The 22,884-nt window shown below is 41.1% G+C and overlaps 1 protein-coding gene across 1 annotated transcript; it reads left to right on the top strand.

The window, feature by feature from the left end:
* Nucleotides 1-1,199: 1,199 nt before the first annotated feature.
* CHST15 (carbohydrate sulfotransferase 15) lies at nucleotides 1,200-22,081 on the top strand. The gene is made up of 7 exons (XM_009813390.2): nucleotides 1,200-1,801; nucleotides 3,156-3,495; nucleotides 7,384-7,530; nucleotides 12,713-12,869; nucleotides 16,993-17,149; nucleotides 20,181-20,328; nucleotides 21,566-22,081. The coding sequence occupies exons 1-7, from the start codon at nucleotides 1,214-1,216 to the stop codon at nucleotides 21,754-21,756; spliced, it is 1,728 nt and encodes a 575-aa protein (XP_009811692.2). The 5' UTR covers nucleotides 1,200-1,213; the 3' UTR covers nucleotides 21,757-22,081.
* The last annotated feature ends 803 nt before the right edge of the window (nucleotides 22,082-22,884 follow it).

Genomic DNA, 22,884 nt, shown 5'->3' with positions numbered 1-22,884 from the left:
CACGTCTTACCATTTTTAGCGAGCACTATGTTTTCAAAATGTGTTCGGCTAGTAGTGCTGAAAGTATCTTGGTGGTTTGCAGTGTGTTGCGGGTGGCTACTCTCATCCCAGAATCATTTGGTCCCGAAACCAGAGATACTGCCATGAGCCTTTGCTCATGTCTATTATTTCATCCCTTCAACTGGCTGAATGTTTTACTTGTGGCTTTTGGTTTTTTGTTTGGCTTTTTATCTTGTGTGCTTGAAAGGAGACTGTTCTCTTATCCTTGCCTTGTCCTCTTAACTAGGGTCCTACCCCACTTCAGGACAGTTAATTTAAGGTCCCCATGCACAGATAGAGGGTGAATATTTAAACCTGTGTTATTAGACACTGTCCAAAAATGCTTCCAGATTTAAAGAGCAGATTAAGATCTGTTAGATAAGTTAGTGAGCCGCTGAGAAAAGTAGTGTAGTATTACCTGTGGTAGCAACTGTTCATTGATGTGAGCAGATGGGTGATTGAAAAGAAGGGGCAGCTCGCTGTGAACTTGAAGCCAAACGTTTCCTGGGTTTAATATTGTGAGTGCTGTAATTAATATACTTGGCAAATAGAAGACGCCTTTCCTTTCAAATAGAGTTGTGAAGTTGCTTGTGGTAGATTGTACTTTGCTATGGCTTTGAGTGAAGGTGCATGTAAATATGATGTCTGCCACTCTTTGTGTATCTATATATATGTTTTTGTTTCTTTAGGTTGTACAATGCGAGTCTTTGAAACCATCTCTGGGAAGATGAAGCTTCCAGTAGCAGCGGTCTGTTTTGGAACCCACTTGTTTTAAGAATACCTGGGAATTTCTACCCATATTTGCCTTTCCAGCGTAAATCAGTGGACAATGAGTTATTTTTATTTTTTGCATATTTTCATGCTACATAACAATTTTTCTTCCTTCTCATTTTGTTCAATGGGAAATACTTGAGCCAGTTGTGTAGCTAATTCTTACTTCGCCACATTCCTCTTACTGAGCCAAATTCTTGGAAACCACGTCCACAGTACATCTATTTTTGTGTGTTGGTTGTTGGTTTTTTTTCTTTATATGGCATATGTCACTTTTTGAGTGCTTTTAACTATTCTGGTTTGAAGCTGTCCTTTTGCATTGCTGAGTAGTCATAGAATCACTCAAGGAATTAAATAATTTCAAACTTACAGAAGATGACTCATACGCTTCAGAAACATTTTTATGGCTGTGCTTGGCTCATCAATACAGGAGTTTAGCAGTAGTAATATGAGGTATTGCATTAATTGTTGCATACATTTATTACCAAATGACTTGCACAGACAGTGTTTCAGATGCCGCGGACCTAATCATAATAACCAGAAGTGTCCTGTTTGCAAAGGAGAAAATAAGGTCCCTTTGTACACCGATAGCAAGCAGATGAAGTTGCTTGCAGTTCTGGAAGTAAGGACTGATCACAGTGAAAGCTGGAATGGATTTTTCTGCTTGAGGAAGGGGAAGCTATGCAGCTTAATATTTGGGTTGATTATAATGACTCTAGTGATGGCGTCCTACATACTGACTGGAGCCAAGCATGGCCTGTTGTTAATACCATCACCCTTCCATTACGGAGCTTTTACTAGCAATCCAAGCTTAATGGACAACGAAAGCCTTAGTGACATGAAAGACCATTACCAGCCTTCTAAAATGAATATTTCATACGTAAAGGATTATCCAAGCATTAAATTAATTATTGACACTATTACTTCAAAGATAGAGTTTATAACGAGACAGCGCCCTGATTTAGAAGAGCTGAGGAAACAGGAGCCACATGTAAGTATGAATTAAAGTGTGTCTGAAACTACTGTATACTTGCTTATTTCAAGACTTTTGGGTCAATCTTTTACTGAGATAAAAAAAAAGTGCAACTGCTCAGATATTCATATAGTGATTTACACCATCTAGAGCCTCCTGATTTACACCAGCTGAAAAGTTGATACTGTAGATCACATCCTTCTGAGTCATGGGCGAAATAGATGAGTTATATAAATGGTCTTGACACCTGAAACAAAAAATCAGGCAGTCTTCCGATAGCTGTACAGTCTCATTGAATTTTTACCTTGTCTCATGTGAAGTCATTCTGACATATATTTGCCGGTCACCTTAAATGATAAATAAGAAAGGAGCCTTTCTAATAACTGATTACTAGAGTGCCTCCCTGCAAATCCAGTCATTGCAAACCTTGTATTTCAGAGTTAAAAACTGGAAGTTAATTTGGTTTGAGTATTACGTGTTTGACTTTAATTCTTGGGGTTACAGGGGAGTTGGGGGGATTATTGAGGTCCTTTCTGGCCTTAAATTGGAAGGATTTCTGAATGTACTGCTCTCACAGTCCAACTGTTTGTACAGGTGTTGTGGTTTAACCCCAGCCGGCAACTAAGCACCACACAGCCGCTCGCTCACTCCCTCCCCCAGTGGGATGAGGGAGAGAATCGGAAGAGTAAAAGTGAGAAAAATTGTGGGTTGAGACAAAAACAGTTTAATAGGTAAAGAAAAGGCCATGCATGCAAGCAAAGCAAAACAAGGAATTCGTTCACTGCTTCCCAAGGGCAGGCAGGTGTTCAGCCATCTCCAGGGAAGCAGGTCCCCATCATGTGTAACGTTTATTTGGGAAGACAAACGCCATCACTCCGAACGTTGCCCCCTTCCTTCTTCTTCCCCCAGCTTTATATGCTGAGCATGACGTCATATGGTATGGACCATCCCTTTGGTCAGTTGGGATCAGCTGTCCCAGCTGTGTCCCTTCCCAACTTCTTGTGCACCCCCAGCCTACTCACTGGTGGGGCGGTGTGAGAAGCAGAAAAGGCCTTGACTCTGTGTAAGCACTGCTCAGCAGTAACTAAAACATCCCTGCTTTATCAACACTGTTTCCAGCACAAATCCAAAACACAGCCCCATATTAGGTACTATGAAGACAATGAACTCTACCCCAACCAAAACCAACACAACAGGATTTGGTTCCAGGGTCATCAGAAGAAGTAAGTTATGTTGTCTTTGTAGTTAAAAAAAATAAGGGTTAAAAATGTCAACATAGTGTTTCTGTTGTGTTCTTATTGTGCTAAGTTAGAAAAGTATAACTGTCAATTTTTTGCTGCCTTGACTGAAATTGTTGTTTTTTATATTGCAGATGTTTTCAGCAATTCCTAATAAATTCCTTTCAAATAGCAAGAATCCTTGTTGGTATGAAGAGTACAGAGGAAACACAACCACAGATCCTTATGCAACAAACTCCTATGCACTATATTCAAAGCGCTTTCGAACCATATTTGATTACCTCAGGAAGGTATTTTGGAACCACTTGTACCACTATAAGGACAAACACTACCGCCTGCGCTGTCTCCCCCATTTCTACATCATTGGCCAACCCAAGTGTGGAACCACGGACCTGTACGACCGGCTCAGGCTGCACCCCGATGTTCGGTTCTCAGCAATCAAAGAGCCGCACTGGTGGACAAGAAAACGGTTTGGTGAGTAAACATGTCCTCTGGTATTCAGGCGAGTTCTCTCTATTAAACTTTGACATTTCTTGCATATATTTGGGATGAAGTTCATGGATTTGCTCCATATTGGCCTACCTTGAAAACGCTGGAGTTAATAGTTTTGAAAAATCCAGGTGATGGATGCTCAGTATGTTCCAGCCTGCTTTTGTTTAATGATGTTTTGGGTTAAACTTTTTGAGGAGATGCACATTTATTTTGGTTTATTTGCAGTGGTTTGGAAAATCTAGGAAAAAAATAAAAACACTCGATAAAACCAACCCTGTGAATTTGTAAAAGCAGGAAGAGGAGCTATTAGGTTGTGATGGGAGATTTAAAGAATAGCAGTGATAGTTTTGTGTTGCAAAATTCTGTAAAGCCTTTCTTACATGAATAAATGATTGAGTCAGTATTTGAAATGTGGGTGACATCAGTCCTTATGGTTCAATAAATGCAACTGTTCTTTGTGGTAGGAGCTTCGTTAGTGTTGCAGGTCTAGTCAAGCACTGAACAGTAGATGCTCTGCATGAGAAAGCACTCTCACACCGAGGAACCTGCACTTATTTTTGATGCTCTTTTCCTGGGTGACATCAATATTTCATGAAGCGACCCTTCGTCTCTGAAGGCAGACTTGCATAGTTGAGGTTATGGCCTGCTGGAGCAAGACACATCCACCCCTCGTGATTGCACCTTCAAAGAGTGTCTGAGGGCAGTGGGGTTGAGTGCATCGTTTTATCCATCTGAAATGTTTATGTCCTTCTTGTTCTCTCTTCCCTGGGCACCAAGGAAGGTCAATCTTGTGGTTAGAGACTAGATGAGATGCAGAAGGCTCGTTTTCAATTCCAGACTCCGCTGTGAGCTTAGTGCCTTCCTCTAAATGCGGATGCATATAATGCTTGCTGTATTCCACCCAGGCTCTGGATTTTCCCCTTGTTGGGTCTAGCTGTTAAGTGCTGGTATGCCCTCATTTTGTATGACTTTGGTATCAAAGATCACAGGCTTTTCAGTGATGTTACTATTTCCAAGAGGAAGATACTGGTTATTTTATGATGACATTATCACTTCTGTTTCTCATTTGCTGTTGCTTTACTGCAGACACTGCCTTGGGAACAAGGGAAAACCTGGCACTGTGGGGTAGATCATTTGATGAGGACTTTGCATCACTACTTTCCTTTGGTGCTTTTCTAAGCTTCCTTGAAATAGAAAGCTATCTCTTCTAATGAACTGCCATGGCTAACAGCAAGGAAGGACACTTGATGAGGGACTGGGACACATGCAGTGCTGCTTCTGTTCTTTATTTTATTATATTATTCAATTCTTTATTTCTCCTGCATGAGGTGTTGCCATTTCCGTCTCCCTTCCCTGTGCCCTGGAGCCCAGAAGAACCCTGAGCTCCTGCAGACGAGGGCTTTGATCCTTGCTGCTCAGTGAGGAGGAGGGCTCAGCGACAGAGCCGGGATTTCAGATGAAATCTGAAAATCTGAAATCTGTAGTCTCATAGAGAAATGGTTTTGCCATGTTCTTAGAGTTTGTATTTTCTTCCTTTGCAAATACCATAAGAAAGTGGCTAAAATACTTTTTTAGACATTTTCTAAATGTTTGTTATAAACTCAGAGCTAAAGCAATATCGTGAAAATACTTGCTTTTGAGATAATGTGGTCCAGTTCAGGAGACAGTCCTAGGAGGTTCCAGTGTGAATGGGGGAGCTGGGCTAGTTACAAAGTCAAACAAGAGGAGCATCGTGTGCCCCCTGAAGCCCCACAAGAAGGCACTCGTTCATCACAGTCAGTGGCTGACTGAAGACAAATGATAAGAATTACGTCCTGACTTGAAGGTGAAAAGTCAGATCAGTGAAGAAAGGGGATTTTAGACTTGGACGACTTCCAGTGCAAATGCCACGCTGCTTGTCTCTGGGGGGTGTCGATGCAGGGACTGTCAGCAAAACCATCTGGGGAAAACCGTGTCTTCCATGAGAGTGCTGGCAGGAAAGGCTGAACCAAACTGATACGTTAGGCTAAAATCCTTTATACTAAATAGTTCTCTACATCTACATTAGCCTCAGCATAAATGTTTGGAATTAATGTTGGAGGAAGTAGTGCATCCAACCACACTAAAGCAAGGCTGGACTCACTAAAGCTCAGAACTGGACCTACTGAACAGGCAGAAGAGTGTAAGAAATCAGGCTGGAGTGCGTATAATTTGAGAACAAGGATGAATTCCCATCTCTGTGCTGGCATTCACAAACCCTCCACTTGCACAGTCTTGTGGTCAGCCACTGGGGACCAAGTGCAGATCCATGAAGAGAACTTTCTTTGCCTAATTAAATTTTTTGAAGTTATTTTGTAAAGCTGAAGAATGAGGAAAGATTGCAGAGCTTGGAATCTCATGGGAAGGAGATCAGTAGAGATGACCTTCCCATCATCTCAGGCTGTCTGCCGTTGAGAATGAAAGATTAAGTTTTGCTCCTGGTGGCTCAGCCCTTTCATTCTGCCTCAACGGTATATTAACTAATGGTTGCTATTTAAAAAAAAAAAGGGGGAGGGGGGAAGAGAATGCAACAAATAGACTAACAAGTGAGACAGCCCCCTTTATGAGCCAGTTAGTGGGTCTGACTCTGATGCTCCTGGCTATTAACTTGGTTTAGTTTTTAACACTTATCTAGAGAAGAAAGTCACTTTGTTCTATGGCGTTCTCTGATTCAGTGGATTTTTATGAGACTGACTAATTTCAGATGAAGCTAAACAGCCCTCCTGGAGAGGCCCCATTTTGCAAATCACTGCTTTCCTGTTCTGCTGGGATGGTTGATGCTCTACAGGACTTCGTCCCAGGTTGACTGTCTCTCTTTCCTGGCTCTTAGGCACAATTTCTATTCCCAAAGCAGTCTGTAGCACCATGCATGTACCTTTTTTTCCCCTCAAAACAAGTCAAAATACACTGCTGAGCTTTCTTCTACTTTCATTAAATCCCACTTTCCTAATGGGGAAAATCAGAGGGAATGGACAAAAGGACTCCCTTGCTGAGCTTTCCTCTCATATAATTGATAATTATTGGCCTTGTGGGAACAGGAAAGGGAGAGGTGAGAAGCCCTGCTCTATACTATTAGCTTTCCTCCTACTCCGTTGCCTTCCCACTGCTGTCCTTGACCCTTGCTTGCTTGAGAAACTCTCTTGTGGTATGGTAGGAAGCAAGAATGCAAAGATGAGCATGGGCAGCATGTACAGAAAGTAGAGAAGTGAGACTAGAGTTGAAAAGAAGAGTGGCAAAAGGACTATAAAAATCACAGATGTAGCTCAAGATGCTGAGAAATGCAGGGAGAAGGTGATAGTGAACACACCCTGGAGTGTAAGGAAGGAGAGCAGAAAAGTAAGATGCTATCGTGGAGCTTTGTTGTCATACCTGTGAAAGATAAAAACATGAATGGTTTCCCACTTTTCTGATTTTGATAAGTGCATGTTGATTTGCATATTTGACATCAGAGTCTGTTCTCAATCTCAATACAGTAAATCTAGTCGGAGTCCAATATTACTTCAATTTATATTGCAGAAGCAGAACCTGGTCTTTTATATTCATTCCAAAAGCTAAATTGAGAAAAAAATAAATGCAAGCTATTCATGCAGGAACTACAAAACAGAACACTTAAGATATTTTCTATCACTGTGAATTTATGGCTTAATCGTCGTATAGTTTCTCAAATCTCAGCTACTTCATTATTGGCACTTTTATCTGAGTGTTACACTTCATTGGTCGAATTTTTTGCTGACATTAGCTGGCTCAGTGCCAGCCATGTCAATGAAGTCGTCTTGGTTTACACCAGCAGTTAATCTTTCTCTGCTAGTATATATATATTTTTTTAAATTTCTCTCTTTTCACTGTTTTTAGGAATCATTCGTCTGAGGGATGGATTTCATGATCGCTACCCAGTGGAAGATTACCTTGATCTGTTTGACTTAGCAGCACATCAGATTCAGAGCGTGCTGCAGAGCGAAGCGGCAAAAGAGCACAGCAAGATGAACAACATCATAATTGGTACGGCAAATACAGCCTCTGAAATATGTCTCTGTAGCTCCAGGTTGGGTTTGTAGCTGAGGCATGAGAGGGGCATTTTCCCAGGTGTGGATGGCTCACAGCACAGGGTCCCTGATGATGGTTTTCTCTGGTGTGCATGGATAGTGCAGAAGTTTGTGCTTTTTCCTGGAGGGTGGTCACTTACTTTGTTAAAAGGTTGTGATTATCTTTAGAAAATGCCTGAGCAAGCAATGAATGTCTGATGAACATCAGCATCTAATTAAATCTTTTAAAAAAAAAAGAGTGAGAATGACCTTGCTGACTCCTTCAAACATTGTTTTCCTTTTCTTTTCACAGAATCACACAGAATAACAGAATCATTAAGGTTGGAAAAGACCTGTAAGATCATCAAGTCCAACCATTAACCCAACCCCACCATGCCCATTAAACCATGTCCTGTAGTGCCACATCCACACGTTCCTTGAACACCTCCAGTGATGGTGACTCCACCACCTCCCTGGGCAGCCTCTTCCAGTGTCTGACAACCATTTCAGTGAAGAAGTTTTTCCTAATATACAGCCTAAACCTCCACTGGCGCAACTTGAGGCCATTTCCTCTTGTTCTATCACTAGTTATATGGGAGAAGAGACCAGCACCCACCTCACCACAACCCCCTTTCAGGTAGTTGTAGAGAGCAATAAGGTCTCCCCTCAGCCTCCTCTTCTCCAGACTGAACACCCCCAGCTCCCTCAGCCGCTCCTCATCAGACTTGTGCTCCAGACCCCTCACCAGCTTCGTTGCCCTTCTCTGGACACGCACCAGCACCTCAATGTCCTTCTTGGAGTGAGGGGCCCAAAACTGAACACAGTATTCGAGGTGCAAAGAGTTTTTCATTACAAGCAGTTTGCCTGTAGTGATGGGATTGTAGCTTCAGGTTCAAATGCTGTAGTAATGTGTCTGGGATAACACACTAATTGTGGTATTACAACATGCAATGGGTACTGCGGAAATCCTGTAGCTGATTTGGGACAGTTTCCATGATAGCAACACAGCTCCAACCGTCTCTTCTCAAGTTCCAATAGAAGATACATGTAGGAAGAAGGACCACCATTTTTTGTGTCATCGTCCGATGTCAATGTTCAGACATTGGGACAGGCTGCCCAGGGAAGTGGTGGAGTCACCATCACTGGAGGTGTTCAAGGAACATGTGGACGTGGCACTGTGGGACATGGTTTAGTGGGCATGGTGGGGTTGGGTTGGTGGTTGGACTTGATGATCTTACGGGTCTTTTCCACCCGTTGTGATTCTGTAATCCCTATGTAGCCTATGGTAGAGTGAAATAGATATGATTAAACTCCTGAGCTGCTTCGTTAACAGCAAAGATAATGCAAGTTTTAAGAGCAGGAATATACAGAGTCAAGTTGAAGCTATCTTACACAGCATTTCTTTTCAGGCATGGAACGTAGAATCACAGTACAAGTTACTATTTGAAGATAATCTTACACTTTCAGTTGATATTAAACTACCTGATTAGCATTAAAAAAGGTTTAGAAATGCTGTTGTACTGTACCTTATGGAAGTCTGTGGTTAGGACTGGGCTCTAGGGAGGGATCCCTGGATTGCTTTCCGCGATACACAGGGGTCAATCCACCGTGCTCGCCATCTGTTTACAGTGCCCATGAGAAACATCATCAGAAATGTCTAAATTCTGCTTTTGCTGTCTGCTAAAACCAGAAAACTGAGGGGAAGAGAATTTTTGCAGGCTTACTCTGTGACCTCAAAATTTCCCAGGGAAACCAGACACATTCCATGAAAATACTAGTTGTGCAAGAGACAGCCCCCCGTTGAAAAGAGTCATTATTCTACAGAAAATAGAGACAAGATTTTTGCTGCCTGCCCTCAGAGGGAATACCCTCAGAATAATTTTTTTCATCTCATTCTAACCAAAAAAATTTAACTTATTGTTGGCTGGATGAAATGGTGACAATGTCTTACATTGTTTAAACCAGAGACTTGGCTATAGTCACATTTGTTCAATTCTTCCTCAGCCTCCATTTAAGTGCATCATTCGCTTTATTAAATAGTCAACATTGAGCAAAATTTGCAAGATGGGGTCTTAAGAAATGTTGCCATCAAGGACAGCTGCAGATTTTCCTCCTACTTACAATAACATCTCCCATCCTTTCATGGGTGAAGTGCTTATACTAATTAAATTCACTAATCTAATTGGCAACATACATCTTTGATTACTTACCTCCTGTTACAGCTTTTTCTAGAGTTCACTTTGTGTTTCTTTTTCCTGTAGTCTCATTTCTTGTTTCATTAAGGTTCTGTTTGCTTTTCTTATTAAGTTTACAGGAAAAGTCCTGAATGATTATATTCATTAAGTCAGACTTTTATGACCTTGGTAAAAAAAAACAAAACAAAGCTAGCTAGTCTAAAACGAATCTGTATGAATATCAGGTTTCCTTAGAATCCTCCATTTTCTTATTTCAGATGACTAGAAGGAAAAATCGTATTAGAACTATAAACATTTCAGTAGTTCATCATATTACATAATTTTGAAAAGTTAAGCTTCTTTGGATATTATACTTAGTGGATAATAATTGCATTTTCCCAAAAAAACCCCATCTGCTTAGAGATGAACCAAAGAGAACGACACTGATCTAGCCTGAGGCATTTTAAGCAGGACTTGTTTATTTGTGATCATTAATAGGATAAATTCAGAGGAATGTCTTGTGAAAACACAGTATGATTTTAGTCCATTAATGACTGAATAAAGAGGTTATACATCTATTCTTTAGGCAATTTAATAATTCATATGTCCTTTAAGTCCATAAGAAAACTAATATATTTTTGGTTGCACTGCAATAATTTGACATAATTACTACAGCAGTGATTAATTTATCTCATGTTTTGCATGGCTCGCTCTCTTTGCAGATATTAAATCTGTATTATAAAACAGAAAAGAACACTGTCAAATTGTCAGGAGTATTTTTGGCTGCTTCAGGAAATTAAAATTATGAGAGTCAGCAGAGACCAGAATGATTTCTCTTTTTTTTTAACCGCCCCCCCCCCCCCCCCCCCCCCTCTTAATTCTTGACAGCCATCTTGTTTTGGGAAGATTTGCCTTCTTGAACACAGCCTATCCTGGACTGACTGTATTAGAGCAGCGCCTTGAGCCCCTGTTAATGCTTTAGCATGATTTGGTCGTGTGCCTGTGATCTTCCCTGGCTCATGCTCTGCCTGCAGATACGTGGTGGTGGCAGCTGATTCAGCTGAAACAATTCCTGTGGAGCGTTCTGGTCTGTGATGTTAAGAGAATCTGCCCATTTATGTGTAAATGCAGTGATTTTATTTAGTTCAGATAGCACATGTGTAAGCAGATGTTCTTAGGTTTGGTCACTATATATGAGCTAATTGGAGTAAATCCAATAGAGCATCAAATATGATCCAAGGTCTACAGAGCAGAGCAGTATGAAGGAAGATCATAAAAGGCATTCTAGAGAGGAATAGGTGGCTTGATGAGGTCATAGACTTTAATCGTTGGCATGATTTAGGCAAGCATTTTTGAGCCTAGCCATTCCTGTCACGGAGACGTAGCATTGACTTTCCAAGGTCACTCTCATCCCTGGAGTGCAGTGTTTTGTAAACGCGCGTACACAAGTGCTTGTACCCATTTGCATTATACCATCTTCTGCTGGCGCAGGAATAGCTGCATGATGCTTTTGTGGTACGGCTATCTCAGCTCTTCTCCTGTATTTAGTCTTCTGTGTTTCTGCTTCACCCAGTGTGGGAGCTGGGCTAATTGAGTTTTAATTGACAAGTGAAAGCCCACCAATGATTAGGTAGTGCTTTGGCTAATTAATTTAGAGCGGAAAAGCAGAGCTATTGTGGACACTCAGCTTTAGCCAGTGGACCTGATCTCCTCCTTCTGAAAACAGGCAAAATGAACATGACAGAAGATTAATGTGTTTTCTAACAACTCCCAGACTTTATTAATGAATCACATTATGTAAAGCTGGAGTTTGGAGCCAGTGACTATTTCATGTTGTGTTTTGGCCATCTTTTAAAATCTTTATTGGACTTTCCCAGGAGAGAAAAAAAAAAGGGAAATCATGTGCAAGTCTATAAGCCTACAACATTATTATTTTTTCATCTCCTTCCTTTTGATTCAAAAAACCTCATTAACAAGAATTAGCTCTCATTAGACTGTCAAAGAGTGGAAGTTTCCAAAAAGCTTCTGTATATGTTTTATTAAACAGTGGTGTGCCACATAAATGCCAGTATTACTTAAAAAGACAGGGAAGATTACACAATTCAAAACATCGTATCAGATCATTTATTTAGCAGCTGAAGCATCATATACCTTGTTGTGGCAGAGACGTTACTGATGGTGTTTCTCCCTGTAGCATTACTTTCAGAGTAAGCTTCTTCAGAAGTTAAGGATATCAGAATCTGGCATTTAACCAAATGTGTCATTTATTCTGTAGACTTTTTCTTTTGTCTAATATTTAGCAAATACTTACATTTGACTTAGCCTACATGAATAATTGTAGTTCTATAAAAAAGCTCTGATAATGGCTAATTCTGAAAAAGGGGTATTTCAAACAGCAGTGACACAATTCAGCTGGTTAGTGCATTTTTTTTTAAATATTTCCCATGTGCTCACAGACGCTCCTGTTTATGTTCTAAGCACTATTGATCCACTGGAATGGTGGTTTTCACCTCTTTGTCTGTGTCAAATTGTATAATTTGTTAACGAGTTACTTCTCTGCGATCGGGAGTGTTAAAACCAACCCTTGGGTGCTGCAGAGAGCACGGCAGGTCTTCTGCAGCGACGAGCTCCTGCCTCCTCGCTGGAGGGTGGGCCAACCCCATAAGCAGTCCGTTCCAGCCCAGATCAAATATATTTGCAAGCGTTAACCACTAACAGGAAGCAGTGTGATTAGCGGACGGTAATATTTCAGGTGGAATTAAATAAAACCTGCCTTAGCCATCACGACATTCACAAAGGTACAAGGCGGTGTGACTGCTCTGGTTCTGGGGAGTACTAGGCAGATCAATTTGCAAGCATCAGCACGGTATGTTGAAATTAATAAAGTGAATTTTAAACAGTCTACACCAATTCAAAATTCAGCTGATTTCCACTCCGATACAAAGAATGGCATGAGTTACTAGCAGAGATGCTTTTAATTTCCAGGGGAGGCCAGTGCCTCGACTATGTGGGACAACAACGCTTGGATTTTCTTTTATGACAACAGTACTGAAGGAGAACCTCCCTTCTTAATCCAGGATTTTATCCATGCCTTCCAACCAAATGCCAAACTTATCATCATGCTGAGAGACCCTGTTGAAAGGTAAGCGAGGATCATATTGCTAAAGTACGCAAGACAATTTTCTTACTATAATAATTTTATTCGCTCTCACTCTCTTGGATGCAAACAAATGTTCACATGGTATTTGACAGAGTCACTTGGTTTATGATGAGAGCTGCCAAGGGGTTTTGTTCCGTGTATTTTGCCATATGTAATTGTGATTGTGTTTTAAAGAGGGGCATGTGAGTGTAAATGCCACAGCGAGTGCCATGCATGGACACCTGAGGTACTCCAAAAAAAAGAATGTATACATTGCCAAATGCAATATAACTCCATTACCTGAGCTAATATGCCCTGGTTCTCAGCAGGGCTCACTAGACTGAGTATGGCACTGCATTTATAGGTCTCAGCATAAGTGGTCCTGTGAAGTGCTTCAATTCATGTTAAATAATAAGGTTTATGTCTTCATGGGCATGCTGTTCAAAGTGATTAAAGGATTGCAAATAGCTCCAGAGTCAGAAAATGACACAAACTTTTTTTAATCTTAAAAATGCTTGGTGCAACACTCATATCAAGCTTCACGAGGCAATTTTAACTTGCACAGCCAACAGCTGCTTAGGAGTTCATCCTTGGTCTTCCTGACTTTGTTTGCAGTGAAAAGGCTCTGCTTTTGCAAAGGTGTGGGCTGTTCTTGAATGGTTCTCCATTGCATTAGCCAGGAATGCCCGTCTTTCCACTTGCATCTCACTTTTTCTCTCCAGTCTTCCTCCAGATTTCTGGGGCATTTCTTTCCACTGTGTCCTCTGAAGGAGGATGATGAGGGTAACGTGGAGGGTGGCGGGCCTGGAGGCAGAGTCCAAAAGGATCAGACCAAGGGGGTGTGAATTCCTTCTTTCTGTAGCTCCATAGGGATATTCTGGATACTTAGGGCTAGGGCAGTGCTCAAGGGCAAAACCCTAGAAACACCCAGGGAAGAGAAAGGGGTGCAGATGATGATGGGGACCAGGCTCTGGTGCAAGTTGGGGCACTGGGAGAAGGGCAGTCATGGGGTGCTTGTGCAGGCGGCCCATACCCCGCTGCCCGGCAGCTGCCCAGCTGCCCGGAGCGACTTGGCGGCGGGAAGGGACGGGTGCTCCTTGACGAGCTTCCCCGATGGCAGGACATGGCTACTGGTGAGAGGCAGAGCTGTGAGAGTGTTTTCCATCTCCTATGTCAGGAAATACAGCTCTCAACTTTTAATGGCATCTCCTGACCTCAGGATTTAACAGATGGTAATTTTATGCGAGAGCTGGCTGAAGTGGCTTCCTCATGTAAATTACAAATTCCCTGATTGCTTTAACCACCCTCTGTAATGTGGGTGTAACTCTTTGCCAGCTTTAATAAGGGTGGGATAAAAAGTCAGCTTCATCTCCCTTACTGTATTTATGATAAATTGGTTTCTTTTTGTTTACCATTCCCTACGCCCTTGTTGCTGATAGCTCATCAGAACTGCAGGAGCAAAAGCAGCCGTGGCAGAAGAGGCAGCCTGGGCAGCCCCACCGGCGATGCAGGGCAGCGGGGCAGTTGTCTTGCAGTAGCCACGAGGACGTGGGTGCTGCACAGGGTCTGGGACAGGGTCTGGTCTATCCTCCACAGGGTCTGGTCTATCCCCCAATGGGGGATGTTTGGAGGACACCAAGGTTTGTGATGGTGCATGTCAATGGTGTCATTATTTCATTGTAATGGATGGTGATTGAGGGAAATGACTTCAAGGAGCCGGATCAGCTGAAATCCTAATCAGCAAAGGTTTTATTTCCAGGCAGATGTCCCCAGAATTAAAAACAGATGGAAAGAAATACAGAAAAATCTCAACTGCCCTGCAGAGAGTGAACTTGTCTTCAAGAACGTAGTTTTCCATAAGATGTCAGCATGTCTTTAAAATGATGCATTTATTTTAATGGATGATTAGAAATACTAAGCAGTCATATTAAAACTTTTAGATAAAATTGCAGTCTGGCCCATGCTGTACATGATGTCTGCTGGCTGATTTCCCCCTGCAAGAAGCTTTTCCCCTGCTCTGCCAGGAGCAGTTGGTCCTGCCATCCCTGGGACAAGCTGGGCAAGCCCAAGTCTTGTTGATGTACGTGCTTTTCTGCAAACAGGAGATACTGTTGTGTGCCTAATTTAGTTGAAGTTGGCTGGTTTTGCCCCTTAGCGTCTCCCCAGCTCGTCCTCGTACCCTGCGCTGGTGGGGCGGCTCTTTGGTGGGTGCAGCATGAGGGACCCAAGGTCTGCCATGGCAGAGGGAAAGGACACACGTGGTGCTGTGGTTGTGGTCCTCAAGCACCGGTGGGCGTTGCTTTGAAATAGGCTGCCTGACCAGACTGATCCAAGTCTGGTACCCTCCCTCTGGTCTGAGATGGAGGGTTTTTTCATTTAAAGAAAACTGTCTGAAGTGCATTTGCCAGACTGGGAAGAACTGGACAAAAATCAGTCTTTGCCTTTTTTAGTTGGTGACTCCTGTAGATAGCGTTGGGCGCCACTGACCTGACTCATTTTCTATAGTCTGCTGTGATTTTTCTTTTAAAAAGTGTGTAAAAATGGAATTAGAAGCATCCTGCAACAAATGTATCCCTTTTCTTCCTTTTTAAATGAACGGAGAGTCTTCATTTGTTTCATACGGGAATTAAAATCCTGTTCTTGCAAAACACTAACATAAATAATGAGTGTAGAGGGGCTATTCCTGTGCTTAAGTGCTTTGCTGGATTAGGGCCTAAACCTTCTAAATTAAATGATGAATTTTTAAGTACCTGTGGAAATCTAGGGAAGTTAAAAAATAAATAACGTAAGTGCAATACAAAAGGTTACTGCAGCAATAAAATGAGACCTAAATAAATTGATTTTTTTAGGTAATTTCTTAGACACCTGTGTTTTTTGAAAGAGGCTGAAAGATATCTAGGATTTCTGGAATTTTGTCGAGAGGTGGGTGCTATGGAGGTGTAATATTTGTGCTGCAAACACACTCGGGGAAGTGACACCTTCTCAAGTGTTACAAAATTGTCTCCAAAATCCTGCGGTATTGTTGGGGTTCTGGTCAGAGTTTCTAAGTTAAAATATCATGTTCAGCACGTCTGATATTTATGCCATGTCAGAGCATTTCCTTTGTCCCTTTGAACCATGTTTATCTTGGAAAAGTTTAATCAAGGTTTCAGGGGTTGATGCTAAAGCAGATATTTTACTTGCCTGTAGGTTTTGGGTTGTTTCACCACCACCACACCCCAAAGGGGGTTGAATTTAGATAATGTTTTTTAAGTGATATTAAGCAATTGTAAAGCTTGTGCTGAAAATGTGAACTGAGGGGAAACTCCTCCGCTGTAGCTCAGAGAAATTCCTGTTGTGGGTGGCTTTTTCTCACAGCAGCAGCTGATGCAGGGGCTCTGCTTGCCTGCAAGCTGCAGACATGCATGGGCCCACGTCTTGCTGTCCTCAAAGCAGAGGTGGGACTGCTTGGGGAATGCAGCACTACAGACCGTAGCACAAATGTGAACCACTCACCTAGCTGTAGTATTTCAGCTTAAAAAACCCAAGAGGTAGGGTGCTGTAAATTGGAAGTTTTTGATGGAAAGACAATATAGGATTGGAGGTGGAGCTTTCTGCAAAAAACAAGGAAATCTGGACTCTTTCCTACTCTTGATGGTAGCCAGCTTGGTAATCGTATAAAAATCACTCTTTCTAACCCATCCCATTCCTCTATTGGTTTTGAAATCAGCTTTAAGCTTTTGAGACGAGGACTGTTTCTAGCTATGGCAGCGTGGAGCACCAAATATAGGAGGGTGCTGAGACCAGTGCTACTGTTCATAGATAACACAAATTTAAAGTATATACATTTGAAAAACTTGCCTTCAGGAGAAAATATTGGCTCACACAATTACGAGGGTCAGGTTCTCAAGGGATGCTGACCTTGAAAGCAAGGATGATGTTTAGTAGCTCCCTGGAGTGGTTGTTACTCTGAGCCCAAACCCATCAAAATGAATAGAAAATGTGTCACTGGCTGAACGGGCTGGCGGTGGGGCAATGTTACACACATGTGCCCTTTCCCTCCACTCACGTAACTGATTGCCATTGTCATGTAAATAAATCTTCTTTCATTCCCTCTGTCATTTACTTGCACGTATCTCATTTGCAGATTGTACTCCGATTATCTGTACTTTGCAAGTGCTAATAAATCTGTGGAAGATTTTCATGAAAAAGTGGCAGAATCACTGCAGCTGTTTGAAAATTGCATGCTGGATTACTCACTGAGAGCCTGTGTCTACAACAACACCCTGAACAATGCCATGCCCGTACGTATTTCCAAGAACATTTGATTCCTTGCTTGTTTAATGGTACGTTGGGTCAAGATTATTAAAATACCAAAATGCTGTGCAAATAAGCGTCAAGAAATAAAACTTTCTCCCTTTTCATTTGTAAAGTGGATGACACGAATATATATGTAAGCAAGTAAAAGCTGATGTACTGGCTCAGCTGTCTCCTCAGTCTGTTCCCTGATGAATGCCAACAGTAATAATACAGTCTTTCTATTGTGCAAGTGTATGGAGAGCACATTTAGTGAAGATTACAGTTTAATGTGTAAGCTTTTTGTAGATCTCTCCGAAAAGTAGCTCTGGCAAGGATCTTTGTGGTACGAAATTGCCTCAAAATCAGAATAAATTATTTATTCTTTCTCAAGAAAAGGCTACCAATAACTAGATAAAACCTTTCTTTTTTTTTTCTAAATTGTGCACATCAGAAAATGATAAAAGGAAATACAGAAACTGTTGGCAGGGGAATGGGTGAGAATTACAGGCTCAGTATTCCAAAATTCACATTTTTAGAACTGACTTCAAATTTTGCTGGAGGGGGGAGAATAATATGGAAGAGATTGACTTGAAGTAGCACGTCTGGCTAGTTTGCCATTCAATCCTATTTTATTTGCTCAGGCTGTAAAGGACTCAGAGAGAATACTTCCCTCCTTTGTCTCCGAGGTGAATTTATTGCCTCCTCCACTCGATAAAATAACCATAAAAGAGTGTATTGCACAGGCTTGAGCCCCGCAGCAGTAGGGCAAACAGGACATTCCTCTTACTTACCTTGGCAGGTAGACTGGAGCTGCTCGTCTTTGATGATAGCCTCCAGGACCTCCGCAGGCACGAGCTGCTGCCAGGCAGTATCACAGTATTTTCCAGCCATCTGCTTGCTCAAATGCATTTCTTCCAGTGTGGGGAGGGAAAAACAGAGAGAGAACCAGAAGGAAAGATTTTCCTCTTATCTTCGTCCTCAGGGTGCAGAACCAATCTTCATTTGTTGTCTTAGGCAGCCCTCTGAAGAAGATACTTTTGGAAATGAACAGAGGCTGCCTCGTTCCAGGGAGCCACAAGCAGGTGTTCGTAATAAAACACAAATGCTAACTGTGCTCCTCAATGGGCTTCTCGAGCTTCTTCTTCAGCCAAGCTGCTGAAGTCTGTTATGTGCATGGTTTGTTATATATTGAAAAAGTAGGGATTGTTTTCCCTGGTGAGCTCATTACAGTGCTCATTGTGCGACTATACCAGAAGAATTTTGTTTTGCTGTTTGTTAATATATTCCTGAAACGAGAGGTGTCATAGACATTGTCAATACTGATAGATGCTAATCTGTAAAGAAAGGGGAGCTTGGCAGCTTATCCTCACTTAGAATCAGTGAAGAGCAGATTACCCAGAGAAAGGCATGCCAAGCCAGGGTGATCAAACTGAAAATGCAGAAATGGATATTATGGAGCGAGGAATGGCTTGGGAAACTCTGCTGATGCCTTTGATGTATAGGGGGAAGCACTGGAGCTTTATAGAAGGAGACAATCTGGGTCAGAAGAACAGCAATGCAAAAGAAGTCGGTACAACACACTGTATAGGGAAGAAAATCAAGGTTCTTGCTGATCCCAAGAAAACTGAAAATTACGGGGACATACCAGTTAAAATTCCTCTTTCTGGTGAAAAGCTTTAAAAACCTTCTAAGCCCGTGTGGGAAAGCGCTGCAATCCCAAACTATACCATGCAGCTGATGCTTGCCTTTCACTCACCTCCATCTCCTAGGACAAAGAAAAGCAAAACCCATCACGTTTGCCCCAGTGTTCAGTGAAATGGGGTATTAACTAAGGGCTGGAGTGCTGCCCTGCCGGTATTATTGCATGTTAGGCTGATATTTTAATCAAATAACATGTTTCAAGTTCTTGTGTAACACATATATAAAGAACTCTGCTAAATATGGAGGTTTATTGTTATAAGTTACAAAAGACACACATCAGAATCATACATTATGATAATAATGACTTAGCAATAATTCAAAATACGGCTTGTTTTACTGGAATTTAGGTATCAATGTAGGTCACATGAGTCAGTGTAAGAAGCGAAAGAGACTATTGTTATCCGACTTCATTGGTTCTGCGGTAATGCGACTTGAAGATGTTAAGTCTCTTTTATGAAAGATGCTGATGACTTGGGATTCATGTTTCTCTCTTCTGAGCCTGAAGGGATTTAGAAAAATATTTATAAGCACAGTTGGAGGTTGGACTTTTAAGAACACCAGACTACCCTTTTCATGTTTCAACTTGTTATGTAAAATTGAGGCGGGAAGGAAAACAGAGATTAGGTCAGGGCAGGCTGAGAAACCGCCTTTTCACATCTCTGGTCTAACATAGTCTGGCAGTCTCATTGCGTACTCAGACAATGCACCATTAACACTGTCTAGCAGCCACTGCCACTGCAGCTTAGATCTAAATCTAATTATTACAATCAGAGGATACAAGCAAATACACCCAAATCTAATTCCTGACACCTAATCAGAATATTTGTACTACTCATGGCAGCGTGATCTGGTGCAGCTGATAATCAAGGTGAAATAAGCAGCCTTAGGGCCTGGAGAAGGTAGTGGGACTAAGCATCTTCCCTTCAACTGCTCTTCATCCAGGGGCTCAAAGCCCTCAGTGTCTCCGTCATCCCAAGCTGGGTCATCCCAAGCACAGAGGAGCATGGAGTTAAGGTGTCCGAGCATCCTTCTGCATATGGTTGTCTCTGCGCAGTGCTTTATGCAGACCTGTGGCTGAAGCAGCAAGTGCACAGCCAAGCCCTTAGTAAAATAACATCTCAAACCAACAGAAAAGCCATTTGCAAAGATTTCCTTAAGTTGCACTGAAAACAAGAGGAAGATTAAAAAATGTTCAGATACTGTCTTTTCATGGTTCCTCAAAGGCACATATTTGGGATTTTTGCCCAGAAGACAGAGGTGAGTGTTGGTTTGTTACTGCTAGAAGCTTGTAAGATGAATTAATTTTTATTTGTTTTGGGTTTTTTGTGCTTACAGGTAAGGTTACAGGTTGGGCTCTATGTTGTGTATCTTTTGGACTGGCTGACAGTTTTTGACAAAGATCAGATACTTGTTCTTCGCTTGGAGGATCATGCATCAAATGTGAAATACACCATGCACATGGTGTTCCAGTTTCTGAATCTGGGTAGGTGCCTTCTGGCTGTTTTGAGATAAGTGCAAAAAATCATTATTATCCTTCTTCTAGGTTGTTTTTTCTTTATTAAGAGACAAAACAGAAGCATGAGAATCTGTCTTGAAGGATGCATTAATCTTGTTGCCTGAAGTCAAGCAAAATTAAAATTCCCAAATTCCCATAGAAGGGCTGGTGTTAGAAGATCTTAATAAGTCTATATTAAGAAAAAAAGCAAAACCATTCCGAATGTAGGGATACATCTTACCATACGGAAGCCAGTCCTGCTTCTGAAGGCAGTCAGGGCTTGTTTGTCATGGACTTACATAGGCGCAAGAGCTATCCCATGCAATTTAAACAACTTGAAGTGCTACCGTGGTGTGCGTGCTGTTGCCAGCATGCACCAATCCAGAATCTAAATCTGAGTGTGATGAAAGGTTGCATTTCTAGCCGGGGAGAAGGGGGAAATTGTGTTTTTGCTCTGTTGATTGAGACATCTGTTGCTAATCCTTGGAGAAACGCTGGCAGACAAAATGTTGCCCAATGTTGATTTGACAGTAGCAAGAGGATGAAAATGTGGCTGCAAAATAGTCTGGCTGGTCCAAACACTGGCCTAGATGATGAGAAAGTTTGGATGTAGCAGACTGAACAGATGAAGAGCTTGGCATCTTCTTCCTGAATATGGTTTACACTGGAAAAGTCTGTGGGTTTTTATCTTGTTGAAGTACGTTGTCAAGGGCTTACATTTATTCCTGGAACAGGGGCATCGCTATACCTGTGTACCACTTTGATCCCACTGACAGTCTCCAAAACAAACAAAAAAAGGGGTTACCTGAGTGAAGCTTGTAGAGTTTCTACCAGGTATTAGACAACTCGCATCATAAAATGAAATAACAGTATAAAATAATTGCAACTCCGAAATGGACAGGAAGTTGTATTCAGTGTCATAGCTGTTTTCTGAAAACAGATTTTTTCCTGCAAAAATGATTTATGCTGCTTGTTGTAGAGATGATTAATTAATGTGAAAGGAAAATGTATTATTTCCATATTTACTAACAGTGATTTATTTTACTAATCTAAGTCTGTATTCAATATTCAGTATTCTGAAATATTCAATATTCTGAAACATCATTGCCACTAACACAAATTCCATTTGTCTTCCCTTGGCAAACCTTCTGAGTTAGTCATTTGTCTTCTTTAGCATGGGCATTTTTGGTGAAATATTTTAAGATAATATTCTATTTTTCCACAGGACCTCTAAGTGAGAAACAAGAAGCTCTGATTACAAAGAGTCCTGCATCAAACACTAGACGACCTGAAGACAGAAGTCTGGGACCTATGCTACCAACAACGAAGGCAATTTTACGAGATTTCTATAGGCCTTTTAATACAAAACTGGCACAAGTTCTTTTTGATGATGCTTTTTTATGGAAAAGGACATAATATGTAAATTTAGTGCCACAAATACAGTGTTTAAAGGAGTTTTTATTTTTTTAAATTCTATTTTTGTGCGTGGATATTTACATTTTTCCCATTCCAAAGAGAAGCCGATTGATGAGCTGAGACTCTCACCTTCAGTCAGCACACTTCACGACAGTTATACCACATTTTCCTTGTGAGAATGTAAAGCATCTTGCTTATCAGTTTATTGCAACTTCTTTTACCCCGGCAGAAGTGTAGAGTGGAAAAGCGTTAATACAAAGATGATGTCTTACACTCTCCACGGGGATGTTGAAGTTTAACCTTCTCTAAGATGCTGCAACACAGAATTAGCATCAGTTTCCTACAATTACGCTTATAATCTCATTTTCAATATATGTTATTCATTCATTTTTTCAAACTATCAATGTCATTTAGTCATTAAAGTTTTTAATTGAATTCAACCTAAAATTTTGTTTCTTTTTGTCAGCATATTCACAAATGGTCTTCACTCACACTAAGGTTTTTATGTTTCCTTAATTCTGAAACAAAGATAAAGGATAATTGCATTTGCATAAATTTCCAAGTGTAATTTATATCTTCAAGATAAATGGACTTCCCTAGCCACAGTTCTTGTAAAAGAAAATTTTCTATTCCAGGTAAGAATGGATGACTGAAATCTAAACAACAGGCCACATTCAGTGTTTAGCATAACAAATCCATTGTCTTCCATATTTTGTTCATGTAAATATGAATATATATCATTTATTCATATCACTCACACGTTTTCGCACAGGAAACCACTAATGGGCTTGATGTAAAGTCCACTGCTGGCCATGGAGAGCTTTTATGGAGTTTTCTGTTAGGTTCTACACAGTTACTCTTCTCCATTGCAAAGAAATACACATTTTAAAATCATTATGAAATCTTGTTATTAAATGCATAAATGGACAGGATGCACAGCATCTTGCATCCTCATAGGAAGGGTACGTTAACTAATGAATTAGTTGCACATTAGGTGTTTCCCTCTTCAGGAAAGAAGATGTCTATATCCAGTTTAAAAAGTTGAGATATGCAGACTTGAGAAACAAACATTTTGAAAGCTATGGAGAAACTTTGGACTATCTGAATGCTTTTATTTGACTAACATGT

Source organism: Gavia stellata, chromosome 9 (assembly GCF_030936135.1).
Source record: "Gavia stellata isolate bGavSte3 chromosome 9, bGavSte3.hap2, whole genome shotgun sequence".
NCBI classification, from domain to species: Eukaryota; Metazoa; Chordata; class Aves; order Gaviiformes; family Gaviidae; genus Gavia; species Gavia stellata.
Note: the sequence above shows the minus strand (reverse complement) of the source record. Positions and strands in the feature narration are given on the sequence as shown.

Excerpts from the sequence above, each read along its gene's own strand:
- CHST15 (XM_009813390.2), top strand. The coding sequence starts at position 1,214 with ATGGCTGTGCTTGGCTCATCAATACAGGAGTTTAGCAGTAGTAATATG. Across the intron at positions 1,802-3,155 it reads TGAGGAAACAGGAGCCACAT|ATGTTTTCAGCAATTCCTAA; the intron begins GTAAGTATGAAT and ends TTTATATTGCAG. Across the intron at positions 20,329-21,565 it reads GTTCCAGTTTCTGAATCTGG|GACCTCTAAGTGAGAAACAA; the intron begins GTAGGTGCCTTC and ends ATTTTTCCACAG.